The sequence below is a fragment of the Pseudochaenichthys georgianus genome, chromosome 4 (genome assembly GCF_902827115.2).
Source record: "Pseudochaenichthys georgianus chromosome 4, fPseGeo1.2, whole genome shotgun sequence".
Classification (NCBI taxonomy): Eukaryota; Metazoa; Chordata; class Actinopteri; order Perciformes; family Channichthyidae; genus Pseudochaenichthys; species Pseudochaenichthys georgianus.
In genome coordinates this window covers 8,987,204-9,010,000 of record NC_047506.1, presented here as the reverse complement: position 1 = coordinate 9,010,000, position 22,797 = coordinate 8,987,204, and the positions used below count along the sequence as shown (strand labels likewise).

General features: G+C 39.2%; 3 protein-coding genes across 6 annotated transcripts in view; all 3 read right to left on the bottom strand.

Annotated features, from left to right (window-relative positions):
* Window positions 1-915: 915 nt before the first annotated feature.
* On the bottom strand, window positions 916-10,420 carry marchf2 (membrane-associated ring finger (C3HC4) 2). 2 transcript variants are annotated; one of them, XM_034081397.2, is made up of 5 exons: window positions 10,239-10,420; window positions 5,985-6,290; window positions 5,171-5,372; window positions 4,715-4,924; window positions 916-4,583 (listed from the first exon to the last, which is right to left on the bottom strand). In XM_034081397.2, exons 2-5 carry the CDS (start codon window positions 6,164-6,166, stop codon window positions 4,425-4,427), a joined length of 753 nt encoding a protein of 250 aa, XP_033937288.1. In that variant the 5' UTR covers window positions 6,167-6,290; window positions 10,239-10,420; the 3' UTR covers window positions 916-4,424. The 2 variants fall into 2 exon arrangements, with proteins under 2 accessions (XP_033937288.1, XP_071058946.1); XM_071202845.1 differs by lacking the exon at window positions 10,239-10,420 and adding an exon at window positions 9,274-10,225.
* A 90-nt stretch (window positions 10,421-10,510) lies between these two features.
* LOC117445629 (ras-related protein Rab-11B-like) lies at window positions 10,511-14,644 on the bottom strand. Its single transcript, XM_034081398.2, has 5 exons — window positions 14,485-14,644; window positions 13,105-13,300; window positions 12,809-13,002; window positions 12,443-12,523; window positions 10,511-12,339 (listed from the first exon to the last, which is right to left on the bottom strand). The coding sequence occupies exons 1-5, from the start codon at window positions 14,522-14,524 to the stop codon at window positions 12,194-12,196; spliced, it is 657 nt and encodes a 218-aa protein (XP_033937289.1). The 5' UTR covers window positions 14,525-14,644; the 3' UTR covers window positions 10,511-12,193.
* Window positions 14,645-16,591: 1,947 nt separating this feature from the next.
* The window catches only part of pip5k1ca (phosphatidylinositol-4-phosphate 5-kinase, type I, gamma a), a 51,760-nt gene continuing 45,554 nt past the window's right edge, over window positions 16,592-22,797 (bottom strand). For 2 of the 3 annotated variants that reach the window (XM_034081828.2, XM_034081829.2), the window contains one exon: window positions 16,592-19,635. Coding sequence is in view for 2 of the 3 variants with exons in the window: in XM_034081829.2 (XP_033937720.1) it covers window positions 19,633-19,635 (3 nt within the window). In the remaining variant the exon portion in view is untranslated. Of the gene's footprint in view, window positions 19,636-20,993; window positions 21,084-22,797 lie in introns of all 3 variants that reach the window. The other variant, XM_034081826.2, reaches the window with a different exon arrangement.

Genomic DNA, 22,797 nt, shown 5'->3' with positions numbered 1-22,797 from the left:
AAAGTAACTAATAAGAGATCCAGAACGGTTCAGGAAAAAATATTCTCTCTCTTTAGTCCTGATCCTTCTATATAAAAACCTGTCTGAAAATGAGCTGATCAGATTTTGGCCATTTTGTGATGTCACAATGTTTTTTTGGGTAGTGCAACCATTAGCCAATCACCAACCAAGGTAACACCCCCCACCTTATCACCTGGATCTCCTCCTAGAGCACCGTTGTGTTTCTTCAAACCATATATCGCGCAGAGGTGCTTGGGGAGGGGCAGTTAATTTGCATTTAAAGCTACAGACACAGAATCAGCAGTTTTGAAACAGGGCTGAAACAGAGGGGATTATGGGATGCTACAATGCATGATCTGTTTGGTATGTCGAGCCAAACACTTCAGAGACATGTTTTGTATATATCTGAGGCCTATAATAATAGAGGACCTTTAAATAGAATACAAATCATTACATTCTGAATATCAGGGTTCCCATGATCTAACGTATTATTTGAATCACCATTCACACCCACATTCAAACATTTATAGTGTTTTTCCTTCCTGGAGAACGCAGACTGTTCAGCAGCATCTGGAACATTTTGAACGAGTGTTTTTCTAACTAAGCTGCTTATATTCTCCTCAGCGGTGTGGATGTGATGAGGAGATACTGCGAGTCTCCACAGGAGCAACACTTGCCATCACAGCAGTTGTTTTTCATCAGGATTAATGGGCACATACAGCGGTGGTCAAAAACAGAATTATAGTAATGACATCTCATCCTCTCTGGACTAAGAGGACGATCTGTAAACAGCCATATCACTGTACTGTAATGTTGACGCCCGACAACATGCATGTGTTTCCATTCGCAGAAATCAGACCATGATCATAATTTAAAAAGCTTCCTACACCAGAAAACAAATCACCAGTTCACCCGTCATTTATCATCATGTTTTATTTGCTTTGCAAACAATTCTTGGCTGATTGCAGGTACCAGTATTTTGGTGAAGACATCTTACTTTTTTCCACTGCACACATTGTATGATTTAAAAATGTGAATACTGAAGAATTGCAACATTAATTACAAATGATACATATTAACATAACCACCCTCCAGAAAATACATGTCGAAGGACAAACATGTTAGACACGATAACACAACAGAAGTAACATTTACATGTTTTGTAATAAACATCAAAAGAAAACACGTATTTAAAATCCCTTTTTGGATTGTTATTATGGTTTAAGTGTTAAATATAAAACATCTTTGGAGATTTGAGGATCTGCAGGGTGTCAGAGAAGTGTTGCATACTTTGTAGGCAAATTTGCACAAAAACATCCCACAACTATCATAGCGCTCAGATGCATTGACCCGCAGACTCAGCTGTTTGTTGAATAACTGCACCTCAGATCTTTAAATGGCTTCACATCAGATCTTAACACTTGGAGTAATTCCTCTTCATGACAACAGTAAACACAGGGATGATCAGATGACTCATAAGCTTGTGACCCCGGGGGCATCGCAGCACAGCAGGATGTAATCCTTTGTTCTGAGATCAGTTCAACACACAAACAAAGATTAATTGGGCCGATCCACCAGGAGCTGAAGTACCAGCACAGTGTCACGTTGTTGTGCACACACGGACAGGGCGAGGACCCTTTACACCCCCTGGGGAATTTAGTGACAAACAGATACATCGATGGTTGCTCAACACGACACTGGCATGTCAATGTCCCACTGAACGCGCTGCTGGGATGCTTCCTGTTCTCCTTAAGAGCCACTCGTCGTCATGGAGTACAAGTCTACATGGTTTCTCCTTACTGACAGCTAGAATCTGCTGGAAGTAAGTACACATATTGTTTGGCTAGGCCTGATTGTTATAAAGTAAAAACATATGTATTTTAAAAACATGTAAAGTATTAATACCACAATTGTGCATAAAAGAAGAAGTTCGGCCTCTGCACACCACTGCATGTAACTACAATGTGTTACGAAATGCATATTTACTCTCAATCTCTAAGGAGAAGCACATAGGACCAACACATCATGACACGTTTGTTAACTACCATAAATACATATGATGATCAAAAGTAATTGATAATAATACAAATGTCATTCGGTTGAATAGAGAATAACAAACAAATCAAAGGCCAATAATTGTAATCTAGAGTTCAGTCGCAGCATGAATATTAATAAAGCAGTGGAGCTTTAGCCTCTTTTTAGGCTTGACTAAATGCTGACGGTGTTGATGTCATTTCTTTGTTGAATTCCACAGACTTACAAATATAGAAAATAGTAAATACTGCAGAATAATACTGAACGGTAGACTTCCAATCCTGCATCAAACTCCGCCCCCCAAAAAGTGTTGCATTTCTGAAAGCAGTGTGTTTTGTTGGTTTTAACAATTACACATTCCTTCATACGACCAGGTGTTATCATTAATCTTATCTCCCTGTTAAGCAACAACAGTGTGAACTACTGTATTTGAACAACTGGATGATGTTAGGACCATGCCACCTGGAAACCAGGCAGACACTGTGGTTTGTTTTGTCAATAGCTGATAGAAAGTCACTATTAGCGACCTGATTACAAACTGCACGCAACTATATACACAAGAGAAAAAGACATGTTCACAAATCTCCAAACAACCAATACAGACCCACATGAGTCCAGTCAGTAACATGAAAACAAGATGAGGGCAACCATCAAATGGATTTTAAAAAGCACATAAGCATCTGATGAGTTCCTCTAAAGAAAAGTGAAAACAAGCTAGAGTGGGATTCATCTTCAGTGGGGCTTGCATAATGTACCCACCACCAAAGTCATCGTGGGGGTAGAGTTAATGTCAGACTAGCAGAAGCACTAAACACAAGCACTGAAAACATGTTGATGATGATGATAAGAGCTGATAAGTATGTACATGTAGCTTGTAAATATGTTGTATGATATCCTCTATAGTTTTATGTTGTTTTATGTTTAATTTGGAACCTAATGGCTGCAGGTCTCCCTTGAAAAAGACATCTATGATCTCAATGGGACAATCTGGATACATAAAGGTTTGAAATGAAAGAGAGATGGACTTTTTATTAATCCTCGTGGGGAAATTGTTTCTCTGCATTTGAACGGTGCCCGGGGAGCAGTGAGGTGCCTTGCTCAGGGACACCTCGGTAGCACTTGGTCTTGCCGGGACTTGAACTGGTGACCTTCCAGTTGCCAAGCCAAGTCCCTATCGACTTCGCCACCACCGCCCAAAGAGCAGAGCGTGTTTTCCTGGTTCTTGCTCTGATAATGGAAACTACACGCATACTGCAGTGTGTATTGTTTGATCATAGTTTAAACACAACAGAGAAGCTATAATTAGGTACTTAAACAAGCAGTTACTGTATAGTGCTCTGTGCCAGTCCCCAAACAACATTTGGAAATGTTCCTCTAAGAGCTATTTTGACAGAGATTTTAAATTGATCTACGTGCTAAGTGCTGATGGAACAAGAACCTCTATGAGGACACTGTTGATCCAACCTCAGTAGGAGTAGTTCAATAAATGTTTTTGAAACACAAAGAAAAAAAAAATATACTAATCTACAAAAAAAACGAAACAAATGTGAACAGTGCTCGCATGCATAACTGTGCATGTTGGGCGTGGTCTCTTCGTGTGCTGTGAAGACCTCGATGTCCACAGTGTTTTATTGCACAATCTCTGGCTTTACTAATGTTGTACTGTAACACATTCTTAGTTTAGAACAAATAAACTTAAGATAAAAATCAAATAAAAAAACGTTGAGAGAAGTTAGATAGGTTTGTGCTAAAATGCTCATGTAACACAGCACCCTGGCATCTGCATTGTGAATGGATGAATAAACTAAGAGTACAATGGGATCACACATTACGTGGTTTGAATGAGGTCATCAATGGGCAACGTTGTGCAGAGAATGCAAGGCCTTTAAAGGTAAGGGCATGCCCAGGATTTGCATCTAATCTCACTTAGTCATTGCATCACCACAATCATAGGCGCTGCTTTACTCCACAGTAATCTGTAGACGAAGGACGGGCTATTAAAAACCAGGCAGAAGAAGAACTAAAACATCTCACAGTCCACTCAACAAGTTAGTTTGGTCATTTCTGTTTCTGCTGTCACTGTTATTCATGTTATCATCATGTTCCCATGTCTCTGTCAAAGTCTCTGCACTTCCCCATGTGCTGCTCCGTTCCTCAGAGCCTTTGCATAAGCCGGGTCCACACCCAGACTCCATTCAAATGTGTTCATTTCTGCACCCACAGGAGGACAGATGTCGTTTAAAAAAGGGATGTAAAATAAGTACTGATGGGGCATTTGTAAAAACCAACAAGAAAAGCACAAAAAGTGCTTCTTTAAAGGCTAACTGGAAGGCGACAATCAGCCCCCGCACATTAAAGACACCTTCATCACCAACCGTCTCCACTTGGTCTCATACTATACTGTCATTGGCAGACTTCTTCATCAGTTTGGTAGAGAGCAGGGAATGCTGGGAAGAGTTTGACCCCTTGGCCTCAGGAAGGAGAAGGCGTACTTTCTGATTGGTTCTTCTCCACTCAGAGTACAGCTGACAGTGGTAGCGGAAAGACACCTATGAAGTCAGAAAAGACGGCAACAGAAGGTCCATTTTCAGTTTGAGCTTGATATTAGCATTATTAATTGTAATAATAGGTCCTTAATATTACATTTAAGATCTGATCTGTATGTGAATTAATTTCTTACCAGGGTCCACAGCACATATATGGTAAAGAGTGCGATGGTGAGGGCTATGAGGCCGACGGACTGCAGCCAGCTCCCCAGCTGGAGATGGTCCTGAGCGCCCCTCAGACACAGCCAGCCTGAAATGGCTGCTAGGGGCGTGATAAACAGGAAGCACACCATGTCACAGAACAGCGTCCTCTTCTCATTACGGGGGCCGGGGTCTCGCAGCCACTGTGGAATAGGAAGTGGAAAGAAAAATAGAGAAGAGGGAAACAATAGATAAGAGAGAAAGAGAGGGAGAGGTGGATAGATGGGCGGAAGTCAATCATGAATGAAAGAATAACACTACAATAACACTTTTATAACAAGCAAGCAAGCCAAAAGATGAGACAAACAGCAACGTCTCCTTCAGCACATAGAATAAAGAAAAGAAGAAAGATTGATGCAGACGAGGCAAAGAGCATTGACCTTTGTTACCTCTGTGAGAGGCCTGGGCCGGCGCTCGATGGTGAACTCCGTGTGGCAGAGCTCGCAGTAGCTGGTGTTGGACGATGAGAGCCACTTCTCCAGGCAGCTCTTGTGCACCGTGCCCAGAGTGCCTGTGCAGTCGCACGGAGACAGCAGAGGCTCACCGCACGCTCCTTCGTGGCAAATACGGCAGATGGGACCATCACTGAGACTAAAGACAATACATGCAAAGACAATACTATAAGTGTGACACCAGGGACCTGAAACACAGGTATATCTATGATTCCAATCATGATTCCATTATTTTCAAGGTCTGTTAAATAGTGTTCTTTGTTTAGGAAGGTTCCTAACTGAGTGAAATGACCCACGATAAGAGCTGCATTTCAAAATGCTAAGGAAAGGTGCTTCAGTGTGTCCTTTCTGATCCCCTTGAGCACAGGGTACACGGCACCATCCTTACTTTAAAGGGAACATACAAAACACCATCCCACATTCCTTGTTTCTTCCATGATTGTCTTTTCCTAAGCCCTGAAGAACTCTCCATCACATATTTCCTAACATCATGTGGTTTTCCAAGGAGAAGTGGTTCAGAAAAGACATAGGAATTTGTTTTAATATTCAACCACAGCCCTTGTACTGCGCATGCTGGCACACTTCATGAGTTATAACACTAATGGAGCACTTAAAAAGAACAGAGCTAACTAATGGTGTTTGTAGCATCTGTTCTTTCTCTGTGATGTGTTTGCCTTGTCCTGCAGATATCTGTGCATGTAAACACACCAAGCACTTCTTTCCTGATAACATGAGTGTGTGTGAGTCTCACCTTTGTGCGCTCATGGGTTTGAGCACAGAGGACAGCAGCCGCCCATCCATGGCTGTGACCTGGGTGATGTAGAGCGCCTGGCACGCCTCCCCCCCTCCTTCATCCACGTTTTTACACAGGCCGGTGCTGCTCGAACAGTCACACAGAGAGCCAGGCAGGTGGCAACACCCGCCTGTCGTCATGGTTACAGCAGCCAGACACAGGCCGCAGAGTCTGAGGTGAGGGTGTTGAGGATCAGAGGAGAAGGCTGGTTTGGGGATCAGGAAGCACAAACTCTGCTCTCCGCAGGCTGGGAAGGGTTCGTTTCTACAAATTGAGAATAAGAGAGACAGATTGAGAAGAAGGTTTTAATTTAAATGGACTTGAGAAATTTCCTTAAACTTCAAAGTTGTATGTTGTACTTATTTCTATACATTTATTTCATACATTTAGTTACTACATCATAACTATGTAGTATCTTTAGCTCGGGGGAACCAGTCCACTATGACTTTTTGATGACGTTTTTATTTAATATGACATTTCTATATTTGTTATGATGAATAATTTTTGATGACATGATAACCTTTGACTTTTATGGCAAACTACACAAACTATGATATTTAACCATGACTTTTATTTTGTAATGTCTTATTTTCTATGCCATAACACAGTATACTATGACTTTATTATAATTATTTGTATAACATTTTTACAACACTAAGATGTTATAAGACGTTTAATATGTTGTACTTGTTTATGATTTTTATATATAGTAGACATACTTTATTATGGTTTATATAAGGCCATTTCTATTACCTACTGTGCTGTGTCATCCCCTATTACATTAATATGGCATTTTTCCACGTACTTTAATAACTTCCTGCCATGTAAAGATAACGAGGGTCATCCAAGATGAAATTGTGTCATTTCAAGAAAGCTATCAGTTTTGGAGCTGGACCACTTTGCCCAAAGCAGCTGGAAATCTGTTGTAAAGCAAGTGTGTTGGTCAGAGACAGTGAGTGTGATGTGCAGCTCACTGATAAACAGCTGCCTCCCCTCAGATAACCCCTCACCAAAGATATGAAATGTGAAATGTTTCATGTCGAAGCAAAATTGTATATAGTTATAAGATATTACATTAAACAATTTATTCTAAAAAGCAAAACAAATGAATTGTCAAACCGAAAGTTATGTCTGACACGTATGTTGATTTTGCACTTTTGAGATGTCTCATTATATATGAGTTGAGCTTTACTACATATAACAGTTTAACTTGAGCACACACACCCCCATCTTATATAAGACACAAGAAAGTGGACACATGTTGATCCTTCATATCAGACTATTTGGGTGATACTGGGTCACTGTTGTTCCTCGAAAGCTGTACACACATCTCTATTAAACCATAGCATTAAACCCAAACATACATCATACATATATAATCCTATGTACTCAGCACCGGTGTTGTGATGTTCTTAAACTAGAGGTTTAACACAGCAGATGGTGCAGAAATTATTGTTGGGGATTTTGTCTTTATTCTATCTTCTTATAAATAAGAAATACAACAACTTGCACTCTACAATCATTTTAGCTTAACACTGATCTAATTAAATTCACAAAAAAACAACCTGCAATAAGTATTGTACGTGTTTATGGAAAAAAATCAAGCCTAACCCTAAATCATTAATACTTAAAATGTTACAATCAACTAGAATAATCTTATTTCCCCTATGGTAGTGTGTGTGTGTGTGTGTGTGTGTGTGTGTGTGTGTGTGTGTGTTTTTTAAGTCAAATATTCAGCCCTTTAAACTGTATATGTTGCATTTGCTGTATGCAAATATATTATTTAGCTCACACTTGGATACTTAAACCCAAAATGTAAACAGCCAGGAAACAGATGTTTGGTGAAACTAGAATGTCAATGTTCCTCTTTACAAAGCAATGGCAACAATTTCAGTATTACTGCTTTGCGTTATGCGTCAGTCAGTACGCATACTGATACAGCATGGGGGGGAACGATTAAAGGAACAATCCGTGACCCAGAAAAACAGATCGGTGGCCCCCAAAAGTGAGACAACAACAACAAATATTTTAAGGTTTGGAAGTGATGTACTTTATGTAAAAACAGGGATAAAACAGACCAATGTATTTTCAATTAAGAAAAATAATTAATCATGTTAATTGGAAGCCAAACCCTTCAATTACACATTTGAAGTTGACTGTTACAAGACGTACATTTTAAATGACTTGTGGCCATTCATCAATAAAGTAGTGCAGAAACTATATTCTGCCATGATACTATTATTAGAATTGAAGTAGTTGTCACTGTTTCACAACTAGCTAGCACCCAGGCTCCCTCACACAATGGTAATTGTATGAAAAATAAGATCATGAAAATGAAACAAGTCATAGAATAAAAAAGTTGAAATAAGGGATAACCTTACACAAATAAAATCAAGTAATAAAATGGAAATGTAGTAAATGAATGCCTGTGTTGTCAGAAAAAGAATCTGGTGCAAAAGGGCAACATTTGCACACCAAATTAAATATATGTACCCCAAACAACTAAATAAAACCCAAGGGTGAAAGATAACTATATGAATGTGTTTGTCTTTTAAATCCTGAACACTTTTCTGTTTGCCAATGCTTTTTATTAATCTATTTATATCTTACACTGCACTGTAACTTTTGTTCTTGTATTTTATACCTGTATTATTATATATTAGTTTGTTTTATGTTTATTGTATTCTCTTTGCTGCTTTTAAAAAGGGAATTTTATAATGTGTTTCTTTAATGCTTGTCATTTTTGTAAAGCACTTTGAAATGCCTACTGTTAAGTGGCATTGTGTTTGTGTAAATGTCTCAACCATAGGTCTCAACCTGGTCTCAATTATATTATTATTGGTTCTCATTATACATCCATGGTCTCAACATATAAGAAAAAAATAACCATACATTTCCCTGTGAAAACACATTTGATTGTATACCCTGGTTAGCTTATATGCAATATAATTTAAAAAAATGAAATATAGGTATATGGAAAAAGGGGCAACCATTAACATCAAGTCAATACAATAATATATTGACGTGGCGGCATACATTAGCTGTGTATAGCTATTTTGCAGTGACATATTTAACACATAAGCACCAATTATCCAAGTTCTTGCAAAAAATCAATAACAATTTACCCTGCAAACCGTTAACCATTGGTGTCCGTTACAGCTGTGTTGTTAGCTAGCTGCCAGCTGTCAATAGCTACCTACTAGCCGTCAGTATGGTATACAAATAAAAGCTTTAAATGTCTACTCACTCTGTGTCTTCTTCTTAAAAATGTCTTCCGACGGCAGGTATTACCGCCATAATATCCTCGTGTTTCCTTCTCGTTTCATTATTTAGTTTCGAGTGTGAAATAACAGATGAGAACGCTAGCTAATGTTATATGCTATGCTATATTCGGCGTTGTGCTAGCTAGCAGTCGTCCTCAGCTGATAACAAACAGCAGGCCAGGCTTCCGCTTTCCCGGAGCTTTAAATATTCCCCAGCGGCCCGCCTGTGATGCGCTGCAGACGGCCAGACGAGAGCAAAACACAACCAGATCAAGTGGTATTGTGTGAATAACAACAGCTTGACAAAGGGAGGGGCGCTCACAGAAAACATCTCATGCGTGCAGAAGAAATAAACAGAACTGACAGTACAAAGGAACATGAAATATTCAATACATTGAATTTACTATTAAAAGGCACAAGCTAAACAAGAAATTCGTCAAATCAATCACTTTTTAAAATGCATTTTTTCTAAGCTAAACAGGAATTGGGTGAGAATGGGGATTATTTGACACTCAACCGATTCATTTTTACAAATCTGGAAGCCAAGAATATACTATTTTTTTTTGAGAAAATGTTTTTTGTCATCATTTTATTTTAGGCTACTCCATTTTTTGTCCAATTTAACAACTACCCCATGTCCTCCTACCATGTTTAATGAATGATCCTTTTGAGTCATGGCTTTTATTTTATTTACATTGTAATGCCTACACGTTCTGTTTTGAAGTACTTAGTGTTGATTTTTAATAATGGAGATTTTTTAATAGACTTATGAACCCCTTCAGAAAATGCTTTCCAAGTTAGGCTGAACAAGCAAAAATATATTTATCTATTTAGTTTTTACAGCATTCTAAAATACAATTTATTTTATATTAAGTAGTACTATATTGAAATGGTCAACTTGTTTGAATGAGGAAGAATAACTCAAAACCCAACATTTTAGAGAGCCTACCTTGAATGAAGAAAGGGCTTTGATTAGATGCTGTAAACCTACGATTTCATCTTGTGTATAAGAACGGGCGGATTAAAATGGAAGCCTGTTCTATGGACTTGATGCAGCTAGAGCCTGTATCCTCATTGTACAAACATTTCCTCCGTCAGGACAACCACCCTTCAGTTAACACCTACATTGCACAACAACAGGAGTGGACAAAGTATTACGTTACGTGTACACAGAGTGAGTAATGTATCCAAACAAGTCTGTTTCCTATACAGTCATGTGGGTAAGGTTTATTTATACTTCAGTTTATTCAAAAGAAGCATAACAAGTTTATGTTGGCTCCCTTTACATATTTGAAAGAACTGTGAAATATTGCAAGAGATCATCAAATCAATCACACACAAAAGCATTTCTCCAATCGGAGGGAATACATGGTAGTTAGGTTACCTTTGAAACCATTTGCATTTCAGATTTTCAGTTTAACTTTCCAACGAGCTGGAGTGTTACGTGAATAGCATTTCTAATTGGTTAGTTGCCCATTTAAATGTTTTCAGATTTCACACATTTCCTTTTAACAGGTATCACTTTCAAATGAAAGCAAAGGGTGATCACAAATGAGAGAAACATTCAGTTAAATCAACATCGTTTCTTTTACAGCCAACAGGAAATGTTCCTCAACAAAGATTTTAAGTGTATGTTTAAAATTGATGGGACTTTGTTACACTGAAATGATTTGACATAAGTGCAAAAGAGATTCTTTCAGCTCCAAAATTACAACTTTTATATTTTACTCATCCGTCGCCTGCCAACTTCTTACCAACAAATGCATTTTCAGTCAAACCTTATCATTTAATACACTTAGTAGCAGACCTGCGCAAGCGTCGGACTGTAAAGGTCAAAGTATTTGATATACAAATTATACTTTTGGAGGTGGAGTATTCCTTAAAAAAAAAAAGATTGTTCGACCTCAACAAAGGAACACACAGATTCATCCAGGCTGATACTATTATTACACAAATAATAAAATTACACACCACAATTGTTAACATTATTTTTACTGTATAGCATTACACATTGTTTTGCAAATAGCCTGGATTGGTTTGCCAAATACAGCAATGAAATGCAACCTCAGCAGCCTTGAAAACGCTTAGATGAGAAAACCCAAAACTGACAACGATTGCATCAGACTCCTTTGGTATCTTTGTGCACTAAGATTGAAACACACACAGAAATAAAAACCCTTCATTTGTTTCACACTTGCCCATATTAAGCCAGACAGTCACAGCCAGTCTGGTCCCTGGCGCGTGTTAATTTCATGCCACAGTAGGCACAGTGCTTAAAGAGGAACATTAAAAATTAAAGATGCAAATAGAAAATCCAAACAGAGCAGAGAACACATCAATACTCCAGAGGTAGCTTCTTCCCAGCTCTTCCTCTACACCCGTATTGCATGATAGGCAGAATCAGGTCAACCTGACATGAAATTGGGATTCCACTGAAGCGGATCATGACAGCAAATCTATCATTGCAAGCTGAGAAAAGGAGGCAGGTAGAAACCACTTGAAGCACTGAGGGCTACTGATCCCTCACTATTCCTTCAACAAGAACGGGTCAAAGGGACCATAAAGTGTAGTTGGTTAAAAAGAAATTGTAGTTTACTACAGCTTTAAGATCAACCCCAAATGAGCTTTACTTGCTCTCTCTCTCTCTCTCTCTCTCCTCTCCAGGCCATATCATGAGGCTGTGAATTATTGTAGACAGATTCGTCTGTGATCAGAGGAAGAAAAACAAACAAAGAAAAAACAAAGAAATCAGAAAAAAGGAATGTCAAATACAAGAGTCTTGGTGTCGCAGACTTTTGAACCCAAAGGTGGAGCATGATGACAGTAGTATGACAACTGAAGTAAACCAGAAGTGAAGTGAGGAAAGACCGACAGGAAGTCGAACAAGAAAAGAAAATAGGAGTGTCACAGGCTTTGGCAGCAAGCGAGTTTGTTTCCCTTCTGCCCATCTGAGGTTGGGGGGAGACTTATGTCCACTACATTGTTTCCTGGAGATTCGTCATTTCCAGATCTGTCCGATATTTGCTTCTGAGATACAATACGGTAGATTTCTGAGAGAGAAAAACAGTGACCATTCAGTAAAAGTTTGCGTAACACTACCAGGATATTAACAGTGAGCTGGTTGTAATATTATACCCTTAATGACTTTCCTACCTGTGAGAATGTTCTTAAAGGCTTCTTCTACATTAGTGGAGTCCAAGGCGGAGGTTTCAATAAATGAGATGCTGTTCTTTTCTGAACAGAAAAGGAGAGAAAATATTCGTAACACATTGAAAGACATTCAAATGTACAGAAAGCTTGGATAATAACCTGCATACATTTCAAATAACCTGAATATTTGTTTAAAAAAAAAAAAAACACTATGGAATTCTACTTAAAGTAAACTAGTGCAGAATCCAAATGCTTGATCTATGGCATTTCTGCTTGCAATTTTCTCAGAACCGCTTATCCAAACAATTTCACCCTGAACCAAAAGTAATCTGCAGTCGGTGAGCCGAGAATCAATGAGAGTCAATTTACCTGCAAAGGCTCGAGCTTCATCAGTGGGCACGGCCCTGAGGTGACGGAGGTCGCTCTTGTTTCCAACCTGCATGATGACGATGTTGTTGTCAGCGTGGTCCCTCAGCTCCTTCAGCCAGCGCTCAATGTTCTCGTACGTCAGGTGCTTGGCGATGTCATAAACCAGGAGAGCTCCGACTGCACCCCGGTAGTATCTGGTGACAGAATAAACCTGATTATTACCATGTCTATACCATCTATATTCCAGTGCAGTAGTCGCACATATAGACTTTAATTTACACAGAGAAAGTACTCACGCTGATGTGATAGCTCTGTAGCGTTCCTGTCCAGCTGTGTCCCAGATCTGAGCCTTTATCGTCTTGCCGTCCACCTGGATGCTGCGGGTGGCGAACTCCACCCCAATGGTGCTCTTGCTCTCCAGGTTGAACTCATTTCTTGTGAAACGGGACAGCAGGTTACTCTTCCCCACTCCAGAGTCTCCGATTAGAACGACTAGAAACACAATGCACAAAAACATTAAAACAGCAGCCCTGGGTGCGGTCATGCTAGGGGTTAGGATACTTTTTTGCACTAACATAGAGTGCATATTTAGTCATTTAGAAGTCACATTAAAATAGTTTTTAGTTCCCTTCCTATTGTGACCATTATTATGGTTGACTATTATAAATGGCCTTGGATGTCACTTCCTATCCAGCACCTTTATTTCCCTATAGGCGGAAGCGGTCAGAATTTACAACCATCATGGCCCCTGGTAGATCACCACACATACAACAACACGACTATAACACCTCTGTTGTGCAATATATATATATATACATATCTCTTCATAATCATTATATTACTGGCTGCTGACTCCTCGTTATACAATTCAACGACTGTAATCAATCTGTAAGTAACTGTGCAATATATACTTGCACTGTTACTACTGTTACATGACTGCCATCACACTACTAATGTTAAACCTAGTATTATTATTTCTTAAAATGCTGTTACTGGTAGTTTTTGTTTTCCAGCTGGATGTGTATTTTTGTAACTTGTAATTACAAATATGTCTAACTAATATTTCAAGTATGCCTCTTAATGAGTGTTTGGCCATTTACTTTAGCTGTTACAATATACATTTCCCCTCTGTGGGGTGAATAAAGGTATTCTGTATTTCAAGCAACGTTGCTAGCTAGTTAGCTAAGTAGTCTTAGCCTAAACACAAGATGGCTCGTAAAGTGGGAAAATTATAAAAATAAACCTACTTTCTTTGACAACATATGGTGGCTGTAAAATAGCTTGCACTTATTTTAAAACTGAATTTCGTATCATGTGATGGTTTTACTGAGTCCTCGTCGCTAAGTTACCATGTTAGCAATCGAGCTAACATTAGCTTACTTGCTTAAATGTTAGCTTGCTAGGTCTCTGGCGTTAGCTGCCATCACCGGATTCTCTAATTGGTTTTCGAGTTAACGGTCTACATAAATTAAAGACGACGTTTTAGCTTTACACATCGATAGGTTAACTTAACATTGTGATTAAATGGGTTACTAATGTAATCGATTGCCTCTTGGTTACTAGTGAAGCTAACTTTAGCACTGGCTTAGATCACTTCCTCAGTTCGTGCTGCTGTCATCGTACTCACAAAGAAGAGTACCACGCTGTCATTCATTCACCATTAAAGAAGAAATTACCTTTGAACAAGTAGTCGTATTCATCATCGCGGGTTCCCATGTTGTAAAACCAGTTTTTGTACTTTTAAAGTACTTTATTCCCAACAAACAACAACAATCTTCCCAACCGGCAGCTAGTAGGCACCACCTTCAAGGAAGAGCCCAAGCACGTGAGGACAGGAACGTCCTTTTTGACCAATGGAAACTGTTGTCACACTCATCAACCAATCATCACGGAGAGCTGTGAGCAAGGCCTGGCTCGAAACGACTACGCCCTGCGCTTTCCTGTAGATTGAGCAACATCTTCTTTTTATAGGATTGAGGGGTATAAACCGTAAAAACATATTACCCAATTTCAAGAAAAAAGTTCTGGTACGACAAATTATAAGGCCCGAATGAGACGATAGACAACACACTATACATCCATAGGATATCATATAAAAAAGACAGGTTATTAACGAAGTAATGCATTACTGTCCATTTGCTACCACTATCACCTAATTCTTCCTCAGTGGACACAGTAGATTGTCAGGTCTGCTCACTTTTGAGGGTTATAGCCTATAGGGCTCCGACTTAGACTTTTTATTAGGCAATTATTTTTCAGCATTCTTGAAATGACAGGGAAAGCTAGATTTGATATTACTCCAATGGTATGCTGGTTGTCAGTGGAAAAGCAGAGCCTCTACTGGTAGGAATGGACAGTTGGTCTCTGGTTGTGCTAGAGTAGACTAGAGAACAGTAATGTGAATGTTTCAGTGACCACAATTGATCAGGCACAGTGGCGAACCGTCAGGGCCTTCAAGATATCCAGAGAATACCTTGGAACAGTCCGATAAAACAAACAAAATATCGATTTAATTATAGAAATAAAATGTAATAAAATGTATATAAAATGAATAAATGAGAATCGTATCAGTGTTGTTGATCTGTAATATTAGAGTGTTACGTTGATTTGTTTGGGGGGGGGGGGGGGGGGGGGGGGGGGGGGCAGCGGCGGGTGTGTGTGTCTACAGAAGGTCCAGTTGTGATAGACACGGTTCGCCACTGATCAGACATAACCAGGTCTGACAGCCACATTTTGCAGATATGGGTCCCAATAACAGGCCTGGATAGTGCTGTACACTGTCTAGCACTTTGGGGGAGAGCCAATGGTCAGATTCCCATCAAACTAACTATTTGTGACCTTTGATGTAGCCAATATTTTCAGTTTTATTTAACTGTACTTTCTTACATCATAAAGCTACATTTAAGGCTTATTTCTGCTGCTCATTTTGAATAGATCAAATAACTATTCATATCTTACACTGCCCTGTTACTTTTATTCTTGTATTTTATATCTGTTTTATTATATTTTATCTTGTTTTATTTTAACGTTATTCCCTTGGCTTTTTAAAGGTCCCCTATTATAGGCTACTGTGTTTCATTACTTTATTATAGGTCTCAGATATATACAACACATTTATCTGAAGTGCTTGGCTCCAAATACCAAACAGATCATGCATTGTAGCATCCCATAAACCCCTCTGTTTCAGCCCTGTTTCGAAAGTGCTGATTCTCTGTCTTTTAGATGAAAATAAGGAGCCACTCCCCACGCCCCTCTGAGAGATATTTGATTAAAAAGAACACGTGCTCTATATAGGAGGAGATTCAGGTGACCATTGACTAATGGTTACACAAGCCAAAAATCGTTATGACATCATAAAGTTGCCAAAATCTGATCAGCTTATTTTCAGACAGGTTTTTATTTAAATGGATCAGGACAAAAACTGAGCGAACCTTTCCAAATCTCTTTACACAGAGGGGACACATTTATGTATAAAAGACAGAAAAAAGTGGATTTTGCATAAGGTGACCTTTAATGTCTTATTTAAATATATTTGAATGTCATTTTATAATTTGTTTCTGTTGCACTATATCTTATTGATTTGAGTTTTATGTAAAGCACTTTGAAATGCCTTGTGTTGAAATGTACTATACTGTATAAACAAACTTGCCTTGCATATTTTTGTCATACTTACCCGTACAATTGAAAGTACCATGTACTTATATGACCATTATAACTTGGTCATATCTAATTTCAATTTCTGATTTGAGTATTTCTCAACCAAGAATCAATAATAATATCATATGACATTATCTCCATGAACAACAATTCATAGAACTGCTTTATTTTGTATTCATTCTGGTTGATTCAAAACACACACACATACAGCCATCTATTTATCCTCACGTATAAATAGATGAATATACACAGATATACATAAATACACATTTCTGATATGTATATTCATTTTGAAATCATGCTATGTCTCTGTAAAGGACTCTCCCTATTAGATGAGGGCACACAGCGATTTTAAAACACGTACACAACACAGCTGAACAGTTGGAAGAATCCCTATTGATTTGCATGTACAGTAAAACCCACAAATCTCTCAATGTTGGATATCTTACAAAGAAACAGCTGTGGTTTATAGACCATACATATACATCAGCTGAATCTCCATAAACACACTGAAGAATATGGTACAGTAAATTATGTAGATTGCAATAATTTCTTGCCCAGCAGCAAAAATAAAACCAAATAAAAATAATATTCTCCGATTCAAATGGAAAATATATTTGTATATCTTTATATATGTATTTATAATTTTATGTACACATTCGCAGGAGCATAACTATGAGAAATAAAAATAAATACAACAGCACAAGTGAAAAAAATATAAACGAAATGTTGATTTTCTCAATAAGGCAATAAACACGTAAAAGCTAGATTTTCTTTTTTTTACAAAATATTGCTGCTATGGTTTCCATCTGATAAACAACAGCAAACTGATTACAAATGGCCACTGCACGTCATGGGAACAAACTGATTTCTACTTCACAATGTCCGACATTGTGTGGAGTAGGTAATTCTGGAGAAACCAGCTCGAGTGCGCTACAATTTGAAAACATGACCAATGAGGGCACGAGATAAATGTGTGCACAGATGGAAGGCTGACAGGCAGGTAGGCCATCCAGTTATTTTAGCCGGGCCGGCTCAGATGATTGGTCGTGCTTTTTACAGTGCTACGGCTTCCACAGATGATATTTTTTTATGGATTTGTTGTCAAAGCACTTCAGATATTCATTGCTATCGGGATGTTAAGAGCATTCCATGGAATATAACAAAAAGTTTATCTCGAGCCGGTTTCTCAAACTTACCTACCCCACCTTTAATGTGTCCTCCCTCACTAACACACACAGAAACGCACCGACCCACTGAAGATACAGTTTCTGAAGTTAGATAAAAAATCAGTTTGTCGAACTTGAGAGTCCTACGATGTCAGCCACAGAAAGACGACAGTAAACACTAACGCTACAATGACTGTGATTGACTTCACAACACACACACTTGATAATCCTTAAAGAAATGCTGCCACATATCAGCCTGTGTGAGCAGAAAGAAGATAATGTGATGTATGTTTTATTTGGCCTCTTTCACTATTTTATCTTCAGGTCCTCTTGATAAGTGCAAACAACATTCAACCCATTTACAAACTGCTGTGTCTCCCCACGCTGCAGCATACTGTGTTCATTCAAATATACAGATAACAGGTACAATATCAACTGCAAATACTTACAACTGATGCTCTACATCTACAAACATTGGAAATATCCTGTCAATAGATTTTTCTTATTCTGAGGATGTCGACCAGATATAGCATCTGTCACTGATATGCTTTCCCCCCCCCCCCAACCTAAAATAAAATACATGTGTTATTGTTATATGATTTGTGTGCATCTGTCCAACAATAGGGCAACAATGGAAGACATTGCAATGATATGAATGTAACCATAATGACTGACAATGTCTGCTGCCTTAGTGTTGCAATTAATGCCTTTCTATTTCGAAGGCTAAAAGCCCTGTTTCGTTTCTAAACAAGAGCTGTAGTGGAAAAAGTAGTAGCACTGACTGAAATCGACAAACGTGATGTAAAAGCAAAAGCAAAAAAAGCTGCAGGATTGAAATGATCAAAGCAAAAATGAAAAAGTCTTTGGATGCAAAGTAAAACAAAAACATTTAAGCACTTAAAAGTTTAAAATACCAGCAAACAGTAAAAGTTAAAATACAAATACAAACAGAAAAAATAAATAAAGGCTCACAGAAGTAAAAGAAGAAAAGTTACAAAAAACATTTGATATAAATACATTATTATGCTATGAATGAAACACGTTGTCATCACTGTGTATATTGACTAATGAAATGATGCGTTCAATTCTTCCCTCTGTAAAATAAGCTGCATGAAATCCCTACTGGAAATGTGAGGACAGGTCTAGATGTTACGTGATTGGCCGAACAATGGTTATTATTGACACTCCAGTTCTATGCGCACAAGCACAACCCTCCAACAGCACAGGCCTGAACACTCACTCCTCATCAGCACAATGACATCTCCATGTGACCACGTGCAGGAGCAACATTGTGAGTTTAAAGGCCAATCTTAACCCAAAATCATGTCATGAAGTCTAACCTTCTGTGTTTCTTTCGTTTAGTTGTTGAAAGAAACCTTGATGCTAGGTGAGAGTAAAGTCACTCAGTACCAAGGAGGGTTGATGGGCTTATCCTGATAAATCCACAACATTCACAGTTCAGTGTGCTGCCCTGCAGAGTGAGAGCGCAAGCCTGTAAAGCCTGTTAGAGTGCTGTGCTTGGTGGAACTAGAACATACTGTACTATGCCTTTAAAAAGTATTCACATCACTTGGAAGTAATCATGTTTTATTGTTCTTATAACATTGAAGTTTTAATGTGGCCATGAGACCTTCCAAGTGGAGTGAATACTTCTCATAGGCACAGTAAGTTATGGTCTGTCATGTATTTCAAACACTTAAGACTACAGCCGTACACACACTACTGTAAGTCACACATACACATTATTATTAAATCGGTATAATTTTCTTTTTCGTCAAGGGTGAAAGGCAGGGATGGTTGGAAATCAGTGACGTTCCCCACTGTCAGGATTTTTTCCCCCTCTGGTACGCAAGTCACTTTTCCCTCGGTGTGTTCAGTTTCTGTATGTTTTAAATCCTGGTTCAGACAGAGATCCTGCTGCTACCGCTGAGGTCCGGACTTCAGACCGACGATTCCTCTCCACTGAGACGTTCGCTCCTCTCTGCCAGAGAACGGGGTTTACTGTTGGAGACATACAGAGTCAATGCATTAGGCAGAGTGCACACAACAATGCATGAGAAGATTGTTACACCCTGGGGTAATACAATTGTGTATCCTCTCATGCATCAGTTGGACATGATAGTGAAACAGTGAGTCAGGGGGAAATAGGGAACTAGGATAGGTAAGGCAAGCGGTAATCTGAAAAAACAGCACACCGAAAACTGAAAACCAGAAGTGAAGGGATTCGTGCCATTCAATCTGAGCGAGCATTAATTCAACCTCTAACACATATCTGCTGTGGTTTAAGAGGAACAGCTATCATCAAGTAATGCTGCAAAGTAGGAGTTTCCTGAGACTATATGAAATCAGCTGCATAATTAAAATAAAAATAATGGCCTCCTGTTTCTGCAGTATAGAAGTCGTTTTTTAAAAGATAGCCATATGTGCATTTCAGAATTGCTGATCATCATGCTTATGTGAAACAGGGATCAAGTTAAATATGATTTTATGTTCCAAGCACATTTTTTGGATGTCTACCTTAACTGAATGAACTGGATTAATCAGAAATCTCTCCACGGAAGTTACATTCAGAGATCCCTGGTGCAAAGATGTGTCGGAGCAGATGAAAAATAAAATGAGTAGGTCAAAAAATTCAATGGCTGATGACACTTTATTGGAGCATAATTCTGCAACACAAAACAAAGTAGCGGAGCAGCCTGCATAACACAACCTCATAAAACAGTGACCACTTTTTTTTATTTAACTCCACGTTTTTATGTCTTTATACAAATAAAGTTTTACCGAGAGGCAGATGGCTCTATCGGGGGTAGGAACGTTTCAAATATCAACCCTCACACTGAAAATAAGAGAAAAACTCTTTAAATAAACTCAAATGACCAAAAAAGGTCTTGAGTTAATATATATTAGGATAAAATAAATCCACCACATTACCTCAGGTTGATTACAGGATATCTATGAGGTGAGTTTAATGTTCACATTCTTAGTGTGAATGTCTAGCAGCATGGGTGTGGGAGTGTGGTGATGCATGAGTGTGATGGCTTCCTGCAGAGTGATGTGGTTTGCTGTGGGAGGGACACAGGATGGCTGCTCGTGGACTGAATGGTCATGCAAGCTGCAAGTGACCATTTCCACCAACGTGTCAATGAGAAATGAATGCTGTAATGTAGGGGTGGTTTTCTGGCCAGCCTTTCGAACCTGAGCTTTTTTTTTCTACATTTGCTGTAGAAGCTTCTCACGCAGCTCTAACCTGACGTTACACCTGATCCTTTCCATCTTTGTTACCCCAAATGAAACACAACTGATTTTATACCTGGGACTTTCCTGTACTTCATTATTTTAGTCCGATGCTTCTCACTTACTGTCTCTCCTTCCCAATCCCCATCTGGCATGGCCTGAGACTCTGAGCCATAGTGTAGCGGAGAGTACACCCAGGTCCTGTCGTCTTGAGGCTGTTTTTACACACCCACCACAGCAGAGGGGGCCAGAGGGACAGAGGACAGGCCAGAGGCACAGAGACAAGCAGCAGGGGCAGGCAGGAGAAAGACATGGGAGATCACAGGAGAAGAAAAGACAAGACAGGAAATGAAAATTAGGGATGCAAATAGGAGGAAATGTTGCTGAGACTGAGAGACATCGGAAAGTGTGAATTTGACATATCAAGTAGGTGTAAAACTGTTAAAGATTGAAAAAGGATGTTGTAATCCTTTTGGCGGTTAGCACACTTGAACACAGAGATGAAAATTTGGCAGATAACAGGTTGTTTCGGAACAAAGAGTGATTTTAGGAATTGCAATATTACGATGGGTCTGACTGACGTGTTTAAATCATATTTCTTAATGAAAATGAAGTGTGCAGAGCAAGGGAATGAGTCGCGGCATCATCCTCAGGGGGGGATGAGGGCCGGGACGGAAGAATGGGGAGAAAGCCAGGATGCCAGGAAATTCATACAGAGCATCCTCAGTCAAAGCAAAACACAACAACAGCTGTTTGTCTCCTTTTCAACGAGCAAACGAGCACTTTGCATAATGTAAATAAAAGCTTCTGTAGGTTACTTAAGGTACCGGCCCTTTAGGTTTGTTGGTGTAGGTTGATTTCACATGTTTACACACTCAGGCAAAGCTCAGCACGATGAACCTAACACATTCACACAGGTGTAATGGAGGAGGAGGGAGGCTGTCAGTGAGTGAGGAAGCAAATGGAGATTCAAAAAAGATGATAAAAGATAAGAAAAAAAAGACAGACTGCCCAAGTAAACATTTTTTTTTTACCTGCCTCGCACATTTTATTTTCTTCACAATGTGAAGAATAGGTAGTGTTTTTTTGTTTTTAACACAATCACACAAACACATGAGATTAAAGGGCCCTATTATGCTTTTGGGGTTTTTCCCTCACCTGTAATGGTTATCTCGGTTAAGGTGCATGTAAATGGTCTGCAAAGGCTAAAATTCCAAAGTTCCAACACCCCCCGCCCCCCAGCTTGAAACGCCTCTATTGGACTCCGTTGTTTATCTCTGTAACATAGTGACATCACTATGTAACACTCGTTCTTCTTTTGGCTAGCGCTCCAACACATTGTACTTGATAGGCTAAGAGGTGGGACATCTCTAAGCGGACGACCAATCATAACAGATCCCGCCAACTAACCAATCAGAGCAGACTGGGCTCTGGTTTCAGACAGAGGGTGAACAGAGGTGCTGCAGGCAGCACAGGCAGTATGAGAAATAAAGAGCTTTTTGAACATCAAAGCATGGAGACATGTCACAGTAGAGGCACACAAATGAGCAGAATAGGGCCCCGTTAACACATCACACAAGCTGCAGTTTAAACCATATTGTGTCACAAAACAACGGCGATGTACTCGGACTAATCTATTCTAATGCCAGGACAGCAACCGGCTATAATACTAACACCATCTCACTTACGGGCCAACTGAACTGGCATTTCTTCCTCAGTCGGAAAGGAGAGACCACCCAGGTCCTCCCATCGGGAAACTGACAACAATATGTGTGTATGGCACAGAGACAAACAAAAAAGAGATGAAATGTAAGACAGAGGGTGACAGAGGAGGAAAAGTGCAATAACATGATGAGGTGAAAATGGAAAACACTGTTCTGAATGCGCGTGAGATACTGCGGGTAAATCAGCGGAGACAGTTAGATTAAC

Bases quoted from the DNA above. Each gene is read 5' to 3' on its own strand.
- LOC117445629 (XM_034081398.2), bottom strand. From the start codon at position 14,524: ATGGGAACCCGCGATGATGAATACGACTACTTGTTCAAAG. The intron at 13,301-14,484 runs GTAATTTCTTCT...TTGTGTTTCTAG, and splicing joins ATACGACTACTTGTTCAAAG to TCGTTCTAATCGGAGACTCT. The intron at 12,524-12,808 runs GTAAATTGACTC...TTTTCTGTTCAG, and splicing joins TGAAGCTCGAGCCTTTGCAG to AAAAGAACAGCATCTCATTT.
- marchf2 (XM_034081397.2), bottom strand. From the start codon at position 6,166: ATGACGACAGGCGGGTGTTGCCACCTGCCTGGCTCTCTGTGTGACTGT. The intron at 4,925-5,170 runs GTAACAAAGGTC...CCTATTCCACAG, and splicing joins GGCCCAGGCCTCTCACAGAG to TGGCTGCGAGACCCCGGCCC. The intron at 4,584-4,714 runs GTAAGAAATTAA...CTGACTTCATAG, and splicing joins TATATGTGCTGTGGACCCTG to GTGTCTTTCCGCTACCACTG.